Raw genomic sequence first — 17,465 nt, 5'->3', positions numbered from 1 at the left:
TAGAAATAGAAAATATTAAGTGCAACTTTAGGGGCTGATTTGCTTGCTGAAAGCTGGCCTTTTATGTATGATACACCTGAGAATAAATAAAAAGAAAGAAAAACATGTTAATAACAATAGATTTAATGAAATCAAAATTTGAAAGTATATAAAACATGAATATCTAGAATTTCAAAATTAGCTTAAATATTTATGGGATAGTTTAGTTTGGCTTATATATTTTTTTAGACTTTTACTTTGAAAAAATTTCATACCTGCAGAAATCTTGCCAGCATACTGCAATGTGCTCTTGTAAAACTTTCACCTAAATCCATCAGTTCTTAGCTTTCTATTAAATGTGCATTCTTTCTCTTTGACAACTAGTATTATTATGATGATTAATACTCTTTAAACCCTGTATGTTTTTTAATTGCCAGGACAAGATACTTTTTGATCTCAGTCATTTTGGATCATCACATGGGAATCATGAAAATGTACAGAAGTCTGATCCTAAACCATCTAACAAACGGACCAAAAGCATCTACACACCATTAGAATTGCAGTACATGGAAATGAAGCAGCAGCATAAAGATGCAGTTTTGTGTGTAGAATGTGGATACAAGTATAGATTCTTTGGGGAAGATGCAGAGGTATGTTATTTTTTTCGAACACTTTCAGGTTTTTCTTGTCCAGTCTTAGATATTTTTCAATATTTTTGTTTTAACTTCTGAATTTATGAGAAGCTAATTTGATCAATTACGCTTTGAAAACGTTGTCATTTGAAGTAAAATCTAAGAATAAAAGCACACAGACTTGTTGGGAGCACCGTGATGCCAGCCTAGCACCTTACATCCATCAGAAGCATACTGGATGAATCAAAGGAGTGAGTGAACCGTAATGTGAGATCTATGTTTCCTAATGAAGGTTTGAAGTCAAGTAAAAAATTTTTTTAAATGTACTGAAGTTCCCCTGTTTATCCTTAATTTATAAATTTTCTTAGCCTCAATAGAAGTAGCTTCCAACAGAGTTTATGGGTCTCATTTTATGTCAGTCATCTTGTTATCTTAGTCTCATATGGGTTGGGATTTAATTTTGAGTTATTCGATGTAGGACCAAGTTAATTCACAAGAATGTTAGAAGTGGATTTGAGCATTTAATGTGAAGCTTGGAGAAAGTATTATTGACGGTGCCTTAGTTGGAAGTCATGGATGGCTGTGACGATTGCATAGGTTGCAGCCCTGCACAGTGTCAGGGAAAGTGAGGAGAGGGAGGTTTGCTGCCTCATGGGATGGGAAGTGAAGATTTGGCCACCTTTTCTCCTTTAAGTTTCCTAACCTTGTTTTGGCCTGAAAGTGATATTCTCAAGTTCAGATGCATTATGCTGTTTTCCAAGTTTGACATTAGATTCTAAAACAGGCAGTGTGTTTTCTGAGGACAGGAGCTGGCGTGTAGTTGGCATCCCATGGGTGAAGGGGTGAATGAAAGTGCTGTTCTCTCCCCTTCTCTCTAGGTTAATTGGTAAATTCAGCTTTGAATAGTAAAGGCTAATAATTTCTTACACTCTAGTGATGAACTAATACACTTCAGGAGATGGAGTGGGGCAGGGAGTGAGAGTGTTGGAATGAGAATTCCATGGCTCCAGTGGGTAATATCTAAGCCAGGGTGCTTTCTGAGAGATAGCAGGGAGTCTTCTGTATTCTAACCACTCGGGCATTAGTAACTGTCTAACCAGACCGGGGGATCTGTTTTCACTTCCTCAAAGGATTCTCTGTCTAAGTGGGTTCATAATTTGTGTTAACTCTGTAGTACCTTCTGTTTGTCGGTTCCTTGCACGTGTCATTTAGCAAATTCTTGTTCCATTACTCTTCATGCTCTTTGTGTTGGGTAATCTCCGAGTAGAGAAAGCTCAGCATGTTACGGTTTTGATAGGTGTAAGGACATAGAAGAAGACCTGTCATATTTTTCTGATTTTTGGCTCACAGTTTGGAGGCTAGAAAACGTATTTTCATGTTTATAGATACAGATATTAGCCCTGAGATCAGGCTATAGTTACTGCCAAAACAAGATTAAATCATAGCTTCTACACAGGGAATATCTTTTAAACTTTTTATTCATATACCATGCCTATGGAGATGTATACAAATCCTAAGTATATGCCTCAATGAATTTTTATATAATGTAAAAAAAAAGACCAAATTTTGATATAGAAATGTATTGATACTTTCTTCTTTTAATTTTTTAGATTGCAGCCAAAGAGCTCAATATTTATTGCCATTTAGATCACAACTTTATGACAGCAAGTATACCTACTCACAGACTGTTTGTTCATGTACGCCGCCTTGTGGCAAAAGGATATAAGGTCAGCATCAGCTTAAATTTATGGGAAAATGAACCTAAAGAGTGGAAACATGTTTTGTTAGGCTCTAGGTTTTAAATGGTTTTAGAATTTGGCATTTTGGGAAATGAAGCATGACATAATTATCATCATTGTATCTTAATGAATTTTGAGCATATTGTTAGATAATTAGTTAAAAAAATGAACTCTGATAGAGTGTTTTTGAGTAATTTAGTCACTTGCAAAGTTTTTGTGGTGTCTGTTACGTAAGCCCTATATCTGGGCATTGTGTATTAATTTACTTATTTTAAGTATTTCAGAATAATCTTAAAAAATTTTGGAATGTGTTTAAAAAATCTGTCGTATTTCATATTTAGTATTTCTTCTTCTTGTTTAAGGTGGGAGTTGTGAAGCAAACTGAAACTGCAGCACTAAAGGCCATAGGGGACAACAAAAGTTCAGTCTTTTCCCGGAAGTTGACTGCTCTTTATACAAAATCTACACTTATTGGAGAAGATATCCTTTTTAAATAGGAATTTTTCTATTAGATGGTATAAGGACTTGCTTGAACATAGGTTTCCTTTTTTTTTTTTTTAATTGTGCTTAGAGTGTGTAGCTTTTTGTTGAGATGAAATGGTATGGTTACTTTAACTCTTCATTAGGTGTGCTAATGAAGAGGGAAGTTGAAAAAAAGTGTTTTTCAAAAGCCACAGTAAAAATAAGGTTCATCATGGTCTTAATTTGACTGGTTGGCTTAAACAGTAGGAAGTTTTGGCGCAAAGTTTGGAGGCTAGAAGTCCAAAGTCACAGTGTACAGACCAGGCTTTCTCCCAAGTCTGCAGTGTTGTGGTGGTGGCTTACAGTCTCTACCTTTATCGCATGGTGACTTGTCTCCTTTGGCCTCTGTTTCTGTGTCTGAATTTCTTTTGCATAAGGACTCCAGTCATACAGGTTTATGGTCCACTCTGATTCTATTTGGCCTCATCTAAATAGGATCTTTGAAGATCTTATTTACAAATGAGCTCACACAACGGGACAGGGGTTTAGGACTTGAACGTATCTTATAGCAGACATGATTCAATTCCTGTTTCAGTTTGCTAAAGCTTGCTGGAATGCAATATACCTTTGACTTTTACAAAGGGTATTTATTAAGTTACAAATTTACAGTCCTCAGGCCATGAAAATGTCCAAATTAAGGCATCCAGAGAGAGATAACCGTGACTCTGAAGAAAGGCGGATAACCTCTGTCACAGGTGATGTCTGCTGGTTCTCACCTGGCTTTTGGTTTCAGTTTGGCTTCCTCAAGCCCTGTGGGTCCTTCTGGCTTCTCCTGGGACATTTTCCTTCTCTGAGCGCTCCAAAATGTCTCTCCCTTAAAGAATTCCAGCAAGTAGATTAAGACCCACCCTGAATGGGCTGGGTCACAGCTCCATAGATGCAGTGTAATCAGAACCTCCCCCCCAGCAGTAGGTCTGCCTCCACAAGATTAGAGTAAAAGAACATAGGCTTTTCTGGGGTTCATAACAGATTGAGACCAGCACAGTCCCCAAGTCATTCTCTAAGAGCATGAAAAGTTATTTGCAAACAGAGAGCCTGATATGAGATGATGGTGGGTTAGCAAATGAGTTGACATCACATTTTACTGAGGCCATTTGTGGGCAGTGATTAGATGCTTTAGGGCCTACCAGAGTCTCAGGATCTTACTAAAAAGAGCCCTTAAAATAATGTAGTAGCTTCAAAATGTGGAAAGCAAACAGCAAAATAAAAATTAACATGGCATTAAATGCTTATAAACATAATAGCCAGTCATCTTTTTTAATAATTAAATTCATAAAAATTTTATTACTTTTGAAAAGGAAGGTTTTCTCATTTTGCAGGAATCCTCAGTGTGCACAATGATTGTTTAAAAAATTATAGTCATTAATAAATGGGTTACTTGAAACCAGATGATTTCAAAGGCAAAGTCATAAAATTCTGTCAAAAACATTTTTTCAACCAAATCATTATATATAAAATGAGATAAGGGTGCATTTAAAAATGTTTACCATGGGGTAACATCACATATCCCATAAAAAAAGAATGTAAAGATAAGAAAGCCTTAAATAGTACAGTATGAATGTAGTATTTCTGTTCTGGTTTATTAAATATCTATGTAGCTTCTACTCAAATTCTGAGGACTGTTTGTTCCATTAATATTGTGGATAAGAAGAGACTGTCATTCAGAATGGACCCCCAAACCAGTAAAAGCCCTGTGTTGCTCTAAGCCAATCAGGCCTTAAGAACCTTGTAATTTTAGTCTTCCTTTTGCCTGAGTCCGATCCTCTCATTTGAAGCCTACTCCTAAACATATTATCCCTGTCTGCTTCTCTTTGCTCCTGTAGCTCTTATCTGTTGAAAACTCAGAGCTTTACTTAAACTGGCTGTGGCCACACTTTGTCCTTTCATCCATGAGAATCTTATCAATGGACTCATTATATGTGTGTGTGTGTGTGAGTGTACACACACAAAATACCATATATATATGTACATACTATATATTTATATACTTCTATTTTTCTTTTTGGTTTTCTGGTGTCTTTTAAAAACTGCCTTGTTATTTCTAGGAGCTATTAAGTACTTTAAAGGAGGGAAATAATTTATGCTACTACATTGTATTTATGCTTTGACTTGTGGAATTAAAACATGAAGGATTTAATTATGGATTCACGTACTGTCATCACACAGGTGATGAAGAGGGTTAATACCTGGGCTTCCGTAGCGTCTGAAGTGGGAAGTTCTAAGGTCCTCATGAACCTTATAACTTAGGGAAGAAAAGACATGGACTATGGTCAGAGGAAACCAGAAGAATGAACACTGTATGGAATGTTGTTGCCAGGAGTAGGGTATCCTTTAAGCCCAGGGAACAAACCGTATTTTCAGGAAACAAACCATATATATATTTTTTAATTTTATTAATTAAAAAAATTACAAGAAACAAGCCTTCCCAACACATAACACTCAGCAATTCACAATATCATCACATAGTTGCATATTCATCATCATCATCATTTCCCAGAACATTTGCAGCAGTTCAGAAAAAGAAATAAAAAGACAACAGAAAAATATTGCAGAAAAAAAAAATTTTACAGGCCATACCCCTTACTGATCCCTTTCATTGATCACTAGCATTTCAAACTAAATCTATTTTAACATTTGTTCCCCCTATTATTTATTTTTATTCCATATGTTCCTCTCATCTGTTGACAAGGTAGATAAAAGGAGCATCAGACACAAGGTTTTCACAATCACACAGTCACATTGTGAAAGCTATATCATTATACAATCGTCATCAAGAAACATGGCTACTGGAACACAGCTCTACATTTTCAGGCAGTTCCCTCCAGCCTCTCCATTACATCTTGCATAACAAGGTGATATCTACTTAATGCGTAAGAATAACCTCCAGGATAACCTCTCGATTCTGTTTGGAATCTCTCAGCCATTCACACTTTGTCTCATTTCACTCTTCCCCCTTTTGGTCGAGAAGGTTTTCTCAATCCCTTGATGCTGGGTCTCAGCTCATTCTGGGATTTCTGTCCCACGCTGCCAGGAAGATCCACACCCCTGGGAGTCATGTCCCATGTAGATGAGGAGGGTGGTGAGTCTGCTTGCTGTGTTGACTGGAGAGAGAGGCCACATCTGAGCAACAAAAGAGGTTCTCTTGGGGGTGACTCTTAGGCTTAATTTTAAGTAGGCTTGACCTATCCCCTGTGTGGTTAAGTTTCATGTGAACAAACCCCAAGACTGGGGGCTCAGCCTATAGCTTTGGTTGTCCACACTGCTTGTGAGAATATCAAGAATTCAACTTGGGGAAGTTGAGTTTTCCCCTGTTCTCACCATTCCCGGAAGGGGACTTTGCAAATACTTTCCCACTCTCTGATCATATCACTCTGGGATTCATCAGGGCATCACCTGGACAAACCAACAAAATCTCATGTCCTACCCAAAGTTCCATGTACTTAAGGTGTTCAATCAACTATCTACATAAGTTATATTAGGAGATGCACTAGTCAAAGTATAGATTTGTACCAAATAAACATTTTTTGCTTTAGTCTCACACATAAGTTGAAATTTTAAAATATCAATTACCATCTATTTTCAGCACACTGTAGTAGTGACATTCTTTTGTTCTTCCTCATGCAAAAACATTTTTTAAATTTGTACATTTAGTCATTATCATTATACACTCTAGGCATTCCTAGATTACACCATCTCAATCTTTATCGTCTGTCTTTCTTTGTGATTTCATTTATGCCCCAGCCCTCCTCCCTCTAACATTCTCATATGCAGCTTCATTCAGTGTTTTAACATAATTGTATTACAATGTGCTGTCCATTTCTGAGTTTTTATATTCAGTCCTGTTGCACAATCTGTATCTCTTCAGCTCCAATTACCCAATATCTTACCCTATTTCTATCTCCTGATGGTCTCTGTTACCAAGGAAATATTCCAAGTTTATTCACTAATGTCAGTTCACATCAGTGAGACCGTAAAGTATTTGTCCTTTTGTTTCTGGCTAATCACACTCAGCATAATGTCCTTAAGGTCCATTCATGTTGTTACATATTTCATAACTTTATTCTGTCTTACAGCTGCATAATATTCCATCTTATGTAAATGTCACAGTTTGTTTAGCCAACTCTCTGTTGATGGATATTTTGGCTGTTTCCATCTCTTGGTAATTGTTAATAATGCTGCTGTAAACATTGGTGTGTAGATGTCCATTTGTGTCCTTGGCCTCGTGTCCTTTGAGTAGAGACAGCGTATAGATGGGTCCTGTTTTTTAATCCATTCTGCCGGACTATGTCTTTTGATTGGAGAGTTTAATCCATTAACATTCAGTGTTATTACTGCATGGGTAGTACTTTCTTCTACTATTTTGCCTTCTGGATTTTATATGTGATATCTAATTTTCCTTCTTTTTACCTTTACTCATAGTCTTCCTTTCTACACTCTTCTCCACACCTCTCTCTTCTGTCTTCGTATCTGTCTCTAGTGTTCCCTTTAGTATTTCTTGCAGAGCTGGTCTCTTGTCACAAATTCTCTCAGTGATTTTTTGTCTGAAAATGTTTTTAATTTCTCCCTCATTTTTGAAGGACAATTTTGCTGGATATAGAATTCTTGGTTGGCGGTTTTTCTCTTTTAATAATTTCAGTATATTATCCCACTGTCTTCTCGCCTCCGTGGTTTCTGCTGAGAGATCTGCGCATAGTCTTATTGGGCTTCCCTTGTATGTGATGGATTGCTTTTCTCTTGCTGCTTTCAAGATCCTCTCTTTCTCTTTGACCTCTGACATTCTGATTATTAAATGTCTTGGAGTATGTCTATTTGGATCTATTCTCTTTGGGATACGCTGCACTTCTTGGATCTGTAATTTTAAGTCTTTCATAAGAGTTGGGAAATTTTCAGTGATAATTTCCTCCATTAGTTTTTCTCCTCCTTTTCCCTTCTCTTCTCCTTCTGGGACACCCACAACACGTATATTCATGCGCTTCACATTGTCTTTCAATTCCCTGAGTCACTGCTCATATTTTTCCATTTTTTTCCCTATAGTTTCTGTTTCTTGTTGGATTTCAGATGTTCCGTCCTCCAGTTCAGAAATCCTATGTTCTGTCTCTCGAAATCTACCATTGTAGGTTTCCATTGTTTTTTTCATCTCTTCTGCTGTGTCTTTCATTTGCATAAGTTCTGTGATTTGTTTTTTCAGACTTTCAATTTCTTCTTTTTGCTCTTTCCTTGCCTTCTTTATATCCTCCCTCAATTCATTGATTTGGTTTTTGATGAGGTTTTCCATGTCTGTTCGTACATTCTGAATTAATTGTTTCAGCTCCTGTATGTCATTTGAATTGTTGGTTTGTTCCTTTGACTGGGCCATATCTTCAATTTTCCTAGTGTGATTTGTTATTTTTTGCTGGCATCTAGGCATTTAATTACCTTAATTAGTTTATTCTGGAGATTGCTTTTACTTCTTTTAGCTAGGGTTTTCTTGCTGGATGAATTTGTTGTCTATCTGTTCTTTGACATTCCATTCAGCTTTATCTGGACCTTTAGCTTAAGTTTTATTTAATAGAGGAGAATTTTTCAGTTCTTGTTTTCTTGTTTCTTGCCCTGCTTGTGTGGTGCCTTTCCCCGACACTCACTTAGGAGGGTCTACTTAGATATTATAGACCCCAGCCAGATTTTCCCAGACCAAACTGGCCTCCTATCAGGAGGAAAGAGTCACCTGCGTCGGTTTTCCCTGAGGGTGAGACCCAGCAGGTTGAAAGACATTCCTGTGAAGTCTCTGGACTCTGTTTTTCTTATCCTACCCAGTATGTGGTACCTGTTTGCCTGCAGGTCCCACCAGCATAAGGTGATGCGGTACTTTTAACTTTGGCAGACTCTCCCTGCTGGGGGCGTGGTGGAGACAGAGGAGAGCTTTTGGGCTGGTTTTAATGGCTTCAAATTACCAAGCCCTGGTGTCTGAATTCCTTGATGGAGGGATTCCACCTGGGTTGGGCTTCACCCCTCCCCTGGGGAAGGCACAGGCTCCAGATAAGCCCCCAAAAGAGCTTGCTTCTGCCTATGCCTAGGGCAGTTGCAGCCTGAAAAGTCCTTCCACTGTATCCAGAGGCAGTCAAGCCTTTGTAGATACACAGCCACAAAAACCTCTGTTTCCTTCTTTTTTTTCCCCCTTTTTCTGTCAGTCCTGCCCCCTTGGCTCCAGGGCAAAAATGAGTTCACCTAAGCTGGGGGCCTATTTTTAGTAGTCAGAATTTGTTAATTAGTTCCACAATTGGCATTTGATTGTGCCCAGTCCCTGCTGCTGGTAAAGTCCTTTCCTTTCCCCTCTGGGAAGTGGCCTGTGGGTGAGGGGCGCTGGCCGCCGCAGCTTTGGGAACTCAGGGTTCTGGAGGGTGCTCGCAGCTGGTCCAGACTGGGGTGCGCTGTGTGTTTGGTCACTGACGTGGCTCTGGGAGCTGTTCTGTACTGTTTCTGGTTATTTAGTAGTTGTTCTGGAGGATGAACTAAAATGCGCACGTTGTTAAGCTGCCATCTTGACCTGGAAGTCCAAACTGTATTTTAAAGGAGAAAACAGCCAATATTAATGAAAACATTAATGAATATTTTTCTTTAACAATTCTTACATGTGAATCCCTTAATCAAGCTGGATGAAACTCAAAATGTTGGTGAGATAATAACTGATACTTCCACCAACTATCTTCTCTGTATCTGTGAGCAGAAGGAAACTGTGAAGGAGAACAAAAAGGGGAACATTTTCATTGGTGTTGTGGTAAGTGCTTCATAGGTGAAGAATGAATGGTAGATTTTCATAGTATTTCTAAATGTTTTTCAATTTATGCTTTATAATGGGGATAGCTGATGAAATGTGCTCTCAAATAATTGTACTAGAAAAACATTTTGCTCATAATATTGTATATTAATTCATTAGTTAAACTTTTCTCATGTGGGTTCTTGGTGCTATATGTTATGACAAGAAAGTTTTGGTTCATGTGTTCTAGGTTTTAGAGTTCAGAATAGTCACAGTGATGGCTATGCATGCAGACAACCTATGAACAGCAGAGTAAAACACTACATTAGTACCTGCATGGCTAGCAAAGGATTTTCCAAATTGCCTCTGAGGGTTTAAAATTAAACGTGAATGATTGTGGGATTATCAAATCTGCTTTTGAAAGAAGGAATTCTTAAGGGGAAATGCTAATTGGCCAATATAAGATTCTATAGTAAATAAATAGTAGGAATAAATAATTTATGAATCATAGTTTATTGATCTTTCCTTCTTCTGGCAATTTCTGGGAACATTTGGCCATTTATAAGTCCTACCTGGGCTCTATTTAACATCTTAGATTACTTAGGACCCATCGAACTCCCTTGTTCTGGGGTAAGTTGAGCAGAAGTAATATTACTTGTCCAAGTAATAACTTTTTTAAAAATATTTTGCCATTGGCAATCTGGGTTCAAACAGCTTCTGGGCATTTCCTTTCTGCATCTCCAAATGTCTGGGTCTGAGCTGCTGAGCTCTGTTCTGACCTCTCTCTTTTAAGCCTCTAGCTAATTAAATTAAATGTCACTCATTGCGGAGGGCGCTCTGCCCAAAGTTCTCTGAAATGTATCGGGACATCACACTAACCTGTACAAACCAACAAGCTATTACTCCCTGTTCAAGAGTCCATGTAATTATGATGTTTGAATCAACAGGTTATTTGCTTTTAAGTTTTAACATATGCTGTACAGTGTTTTGTATTTACCCGAAACTGACACTAAAGAATAGAGCTGATACTGTACAACTCTTGGTGCCTGCTTAGGGCTTTTAAAATTATGCTCTGGTCCACTGCCGAAGTTAACTGTAGTGTGTGAACAGGGATGAGAAATGATACCACTTTTGGGCTGATGAGTTCTGGAGCTCTGGGCCGAGCTAAACCTCTTTCCTGGGCTCCAGGCTCCTGCATCCCCAATTCTTTGCAGGAATATGCTCTTCTCAAACTCAGTGTGGTTGAAATAGAACTCTGATTCTGAATCCTCAGTACTGTTGGCCCTGGATGTTTCCCTGTCCTGATGAATGTCACACATTCCTTACTCACTGCCTTGGGGTCATCTTTTTGGGTACTGATAGTTTAAAATCAAAGACTTTACTGTTGTAGTACCACTGGGATTAGGCCTTCTGCCTTCAGTCTGGGGAATGCATGACTTTATTCAGACTGACGTCAGGCTTCTCTGTGTCATATATCACACAAAGTGATAGATGTTGCAAGGTATTATAATGTAGACCATTTCTGTGATTAAATAAATCAAAAAAGGAATTTGGCTGACAAGTTTGTTATCTGAATTTCTGTACATGGCTTTTGTAAATTCTTGGTTAGTGAGTTTGGGAGATATAAACTTATATAAGTATAATAATGTACTTAAATAGTCCAGCTAAATGAGTATTAGAGAAAGCCTCTGGGCTAAGATTAAAGATGTTTTTTGGGCCCAAAATGAGGGATTTAAAAAAATTATAAAATATCAATGAAAAAATACTTAAAACATAAATTTACAATGCAGTAAAACTGGGACCTGTGGGATAACCAGCTCAGGAAATATAACACTGCCTACAGCCTCCAAACCCAGTGTCCCTTTCCTCCAGATGAAACCATAATCCAGACTCTCATAATAATTTTTGATCTTAGTTCACTCTTACCATCTTTGTGTATCTTTTACTGTATAGTTTTATTTTACCTGTTTTAAACTTTCTTTATAAAAGTTTTTATACACATATTGTATCCATTCTTTTGGATCTTGCTGCTTTTGTTTACCATGATGTATGCGAGATTTATTTACATGTATTTCTATAGTTGTTTCACTGGCATTGCTATGTAGTATTTCTTTTAACAGTCTGTAGTTTATCCATTCTTTCATTGATGGACATTTGGATTCTTTCCAGCTTTTAGCCGTGCAAAGAATGCTGCTATAAAGTACACATCTTCTGGTACATGTTTCTGAGTTTCTTAAGATTAAATACCTAGGGGAGGAATTGCTGAGTATAGGGTATGGGTATTTTCAGCTTTTCTAGATAATACCATGATGTTTTCCAAAATGGTTGGGTAGGTTTGCTTTGCACCAGTATAGTTGATGGGTATTTTTTCTCCTGTTAGCCAATACAATCTGTAACTAGCCCCTTACACTTTTTTTATTAATTAAAAAAAGAATTAACAAAACAATTAGAAATCATTCCATTCTACATGTACAATCAGTAATTCTTAATAACATCACATAGTTGCATATTCATCATTTCTTAGTACATTTGCATCGATTTAGAAAAAGAAATAAAAAGACAACAGAATAAGAATTAAAACATTAATAGAAAGAAAAAAAAAAAAACCTATACCTCACATGCAGCTTCATTCAGTGTTTTAACATAATTGCATTATAATTGGGTAGTATTGTGCTGTCCATTTCTGAGTTTTTATATCCAGTCCCGTTGTACAGTCTGTATCCCTTCAGCTCCAATTACCCCTTCTCTCTTTTTTTTTTTTAATTAACGGAAAAAAAGAAATTAACCCAACATTTAGAAATCATACCATTCTACATATGCAATCAGTAATTCTTAACATCATCACATAGATGCATGATCATCAATTCTTAGTACATTTGCATCGGTTTAGAAGAACTAGCAACATAACCGAAAAAGATATAGAATGTTAATATAGCGACAAAAATAAAAGTAATAATAGTAAAGTCAAAACAAAACAAAACAAAACAAAACATAAACCAATAGCTCAGATGCAGCTTCATTCAGTGTTTTAACAAGATTACTTTACAATTAGGTATTATTGTGCTGTCCATTTTTGAGTTTTTGTATCTAGTCCTGTTGCACAGTCTGTATCCCTTCAACTCCAATTGCCCATTATCTTACCCTGTTTCTACCTCCTGCTGGACTCTGTTACCAATGACATATTCCAAATTTATTCTCGAATGTCTGTTCACATCAGTGGGACCATACAGTATTTGTCCTTTAGTTTTTGGCTAGACTCACTCAGCATAATGTTCTCTAGGTCCATCCATGTTATTACATGCTTCATAAGTTTATCCTGTCTTAAAGCTGCATAGTATTCCATCGTATGTATATACCACAGTTTGTTTAGCCACTCTTCTGTTGATGGAGATTTCGGCTGTTTCCATCTCTTTGCAATTGTAAATAACGCTGCTATAAACATTGGTGTGCAAATGTCCGTTTGTGTCTTTGCCCTTAAGTCCTTTGAGTATATTCCCAGCAATGGTATTGCTGGGTCGTATGGCAATTCTATATTCAGCTTTTTGAGGAACCGCCAAACTGCCTTCCACAGTGGTTGCACCTTTTGACATTCCCACCAACAGTGGATAAGTGTGCCTCTTTCTCTGCATCCTCTCCAGCACTTGTCATTTTCTGTTTTGTTGATAATGGCCATTCTGGTGGGTGTGAGATGATATCTCATTGTGGTTTTGATTTGCATTTCTCTAATTAGCCCCTTACACTTTATAAGCATTAGTAGTGGGTGAGAGTATGGCCTGTGAAATCAGAATATGTGGGTTTGAATCTGAGTTGCACTACTTTATAGCTCTGGGACCTTGGGTAAATTACTTAATTTGTTCACCTCTTCCAAACCATGCCCTTTTCTCATTTATCTTTACTATAGGTGGCTTGCAGTGATGGGAGGTGGCTTTAAGTCATCAGGGTTATTTTACTGGATAGGCTCTCTACTTGGGGTTCATTCGGACTTTGTCATATTTGATTTTTTTGGCAAAAATTAAACTATTGATATTAGTACTAGTACTAATACTATTAGTCCTATATGTATTAGTTTTATGTATGAAGATATAATCTACTAATCTTCTGGTGGTCAGCTTACTAGGAGCATATCGGTACACTTTTAGTGATGATAACTGCCATCTGTATAGTACTTTATAGATTACCGAACATTTGTATGTCTGTTTTCTGAGTTCTAGCAGTAACCCTCTGAGGGAAGTAGGCTGGTTTATTCCCATTTACAGAGGAGGAAACTGAGGTCCAGGCGGGTTCAGTGACTTGTTACAGTGACTCCTCCAGGTGTATAAAATCTAGGACTTTCACTCAGGTTTTCTCTAAACCCTATTTATAAAGTTTACATTTTGGCAAATCTGATTACTTATTTTGAACACTTTAGAAATGATGCACATACTGGTGAGTATATCACCTTTGCTGTTTGCTCCTGTATTTGTGCTATATGATTGTTACAATTTGGAAAAAAATACATTTTCCGTGACCTTATATTTTTATTTGTTTTCAGGGAGTACAGCCTGCCACAGGTGAGGTTGTCTTTGACAGTTTCCAGGATTCTGTGTCTCGTTCAGAGCTAGAAACTCGAATAGCGTGCCTGCAGCCAGTGGAGCTGCTGCTTCCAGCAGACTTGTCGGCACAAACAGAGATGCTCATCCACAGAGCAACAGCTGTTCAGTAAGTTGGCATATCTCTGGAAAGTAATGCTGATTCTGAAACTCAAATTTAATTCCAAAACTTGTATTTTATTAAGCTTGCCGAAAATTATTTTTAATTGTAGAAATTATATTACAGCAGTAGTAAAGTTTTAAAAAGAAAAAAATGAAATTACCTATTATAGTCACTTAATATAGGACTTTAGTAGTTGATCATTTTAAAGAAATTTATGATATTTGGTAACTAAGGAGTTTATGATGATTTTTAAGTATCTGATTTGGTAATTAACCTTCAATTTCTGGAGATAATTTAGAGTTCATTTCCTAGAAGGTTTATTTACTTTTGGAAATGCTTTATCTATGCTGTAAATTTCAATTCATGGCTGTGTCTAATAGTTTTAGGTACTAGATCTAAGTTTTATTTACTAGAGCTTACTTATGACGCCCAGTGTGCTAGACATTCAAAGAAAGAAGATATGGTTGTGACGTGTCTGGAAGAGTTATAATCCAACAGGAGGGGCAGATGTGTACATACCCAATTGAATTCACAATGTGTGCTATATTGAGTACCAAACATTAAGGATAAAATGTCTAATCGGGAAAATTCTGTACTGCTGCCTGCAAGCGTGTGTGGGACAGGAGACCAAAAAGGTGGGTGGGGGCTCCAATGAAGAGGCCTTTATATATAGTTGAGTATGTTGGGGAGTTGAATAGGCAGGGAAGTCCCTGAAGACTTTCAATTAATCGGTTGATAGATCAGTTAGAAAATCGAACTAAGTGAAGTTCCATATGTTTCTTTTTCCTTAGAGCTGAGGATTGCATTTTCATTTTAATTTAACTTCTCTCAAAATAGCTTTCATAAATTATTTTTCTGTGATTATAACACTAATGCATATTCATTTAGGAAAAGTTGGAAATCATAGACAAAAGATAGTAAGTCAAATTTTTGTGACCAAAGATAACTACTGTTAAAACATTTTGGGGTATTATTTTCTTTGTATGTGTACTATGTCACCTGGTGTATTATTTTCTTTATATGTATACTATATCACTTTTTTTTCATTTATAAACTTGGATTCCTGTTACAAAATCAGTTTTGTCCTGTTTATTAACTTAAACTTTTCCCATTTTTTAAAACTTATTATAGAAAATTTCAAATGCATACAAATTATACAGAATAGTCTAGTGAACTCCCATGAATCTGTCAACCAGTTTTAACATTTATTAGCACAGAGTCGGTGTCTTTTCATCCATCCATTCTCTCCCTTCCTGTATTATTTTGAAATAAATCCTGGAGAACATCATTTCATCTGCTGAAATTTCAGTAGATAACTCTTGGAAACAAAATGACTGCATATCATTCAGTTGTATAAATGTATCATAATTTATTTCCCCTTTCGCCTTTTGTTATGTTGTATTCATATTTTTCATTATTACAAATATTGCTATAATGAATATCCATGCATCAAAATCTTTATGTGCCTTTCTGATTGTTTTCTTAGGATAAAATCCTTAAAGCAGAATTACTGAGCCAGATGGTATAAACATTTATAAAGTTCTTGATTACTTGCTAGAATTGGTAATATCAATTTATGCTTCTACCACCGTAGTATGGGAGGGCTTGTATGAATCTGTGCCAGCATTGGGGGTGATCATTTCAACAATCTTTGCCAATTGGATAGATGCAAATTTCTGTATCAAGTTCCTTTATTTTGTTCTTAATCCATTTCTGACAGCGTTCAAAACTTGAATAACTAAAAGTCAAATAGTAGACTTATAAGTGGTACTGCTGTCAGAGAGTGAAAAGGATTAATAAAATTTCTGAAAACAATATTTAAAAGTTAGTCTTCTAAGACTGTTTCTTTTTTAATTAATTTTTTTATCATTCAATTCCTTAGTTCATTCTCTCTTTATTTTGCTTTATTGTGGGAAGTGTAGCCCTAACTTAAGTTTTTTTGTTAATGATAGTGGTCCCCTTGTAACATCCATATAACTTACTTGCTTTTATCAACTTGAGATATCACTGAAAAATCCAATACATATTGAAAATCAAAGCAGAACACTTTTGCAACGGGAATAATGAGTGGTTTTAATTAAGTATTAAATTAAAGAATATAGCTTGCTAGAATTCTGTTCCGTATTTACTACCAGTAAACAATACACCATTGAGGTTTCAAGGATAAAATTTGTTTTGTTTTGGGTACTATCTTGTTTGTTTTAAACAAGAAGTGATAGAAAGTTTCTTTTTTTTAAAAATTTTTTATTAATTACAGAAAAAATTACAAGAAAGAAACACAAACATTCCCAACACATATACTCAGCATTTCACAATATCATCACATAGTTGCATATTCATCATTGTGGTCATTTCCCAGAACATTTGCATCAATTCAGTAAAAGAAATAAAAAGACAACAGAAAAATAAAACAAAAACAGAAAAATAAATTTTACTGACCATACCCCTTACCCCTCCCTTTCATTGATCACTAGCATTTAAACTAAATTTATTTTAACATTTGTTCCCCCTATTATTTATTTTTATTCCATATGTTCTACTCATCTGTCAACAAGGTAGATAAAAGGAGCATCAGACACAAGGTTTTCACAATCACATAGTCACATTGTAAAAGCTATATCATTATACAATCATCATCAAGAAATGTGGCTACTGGAACAGAGCTCTACATTTTCAGGCAATTCCCTCCAGCCTCTCCATTACATCTTGCATAACAAGGTGATATCTACTTAATGCATAAGAATAACCTCCAGGATAACCTCTCAACTCTGGAATCTCTCAGCCATTCACACTTTGTCTCATTTCACTCTTCCCCCTTTTGGTCGAGAAGGTTTTCTCAATCCCTTGATGCTGGGTCTCAGCTCATTCTAGAGTTTTTCTCAATCCCTTGATGCTGAATCTCAGCTCATTCTGGGATTTCTGTCGCACATTGCCAGGAAGATCCACACCCCTGGGAGTCATGTCCCACGTAGACAGGGGAAGGGTGGTGAGTTTGCTTGCTGTGTTGGCTGGAGAAAGAGGCCACATCTGAGCAACAAAAGAGGTTCTCTTGGGGGTGACTCTTAGGCTTAAATTTGAGTAGGCTTGACCTATCCCCTGTGTGGTTAAGTTTCATATGAACAAACCCCAAGACTGGGGGCTCAGCCTATAGCTTTGGTTGTCCACACT

General features: G+C 36.6%; 1 protein-coding gene across 2 annotated transcripts in view; it reads left to right on the top strand.

Moving 5' to 3' along the window:
* Window positions 1-17,465, top strand: part of MSH3 (mutS homolog 3) — a 241,458-nt gene that overhangs the window by 8,543 nt on the left and 215,450 nt on the right. For both annotated transcript variants that reach the window (XM_077139293.1, XM_077139294.1), the window contains exons 4-8: window positions 417-629; window positions 2,222-2,338; window positions 2,713-2,832; window positions 9,483-9,626; window positions 14,137-14,303. In XM_077139293.1, coding sequence (XP_076995408.1) covers window positions 417-629; window positions 2,222-2,338; window positions 2,713-2,832; window positions 9,483-9,626; window positions 14,137-14,303 — 761 coding nt within the window. The remainder of the gene's footprint in view (window positions 1-416; window positions 630-2,221; window positions 2,339-2,712; window positions 2,833-9,482; window positions 9,627-14,136; window positions 14,304-17,465) is intronic.

The sequence above is a fragment of the Tamandua tetradactyla genome, chromosome 21 (genome assembly GCF_023851605.1).
Source record: "Tamandua tetradactyla isolate mTamTet1 chromosome 21, mTamTet1.pri, whole genome shotgun sequence".
NCBI lineage: Eukaryota > Metazoa > Chordata > Mammalia > Pilosa > Myrmecophagidae > Tamandua > Tamandua tetradactyla.
Note: the sequence above shows the minus strand (reverse complement) of the source record. Positions and strands in the feature narration are given on the sequence as shown.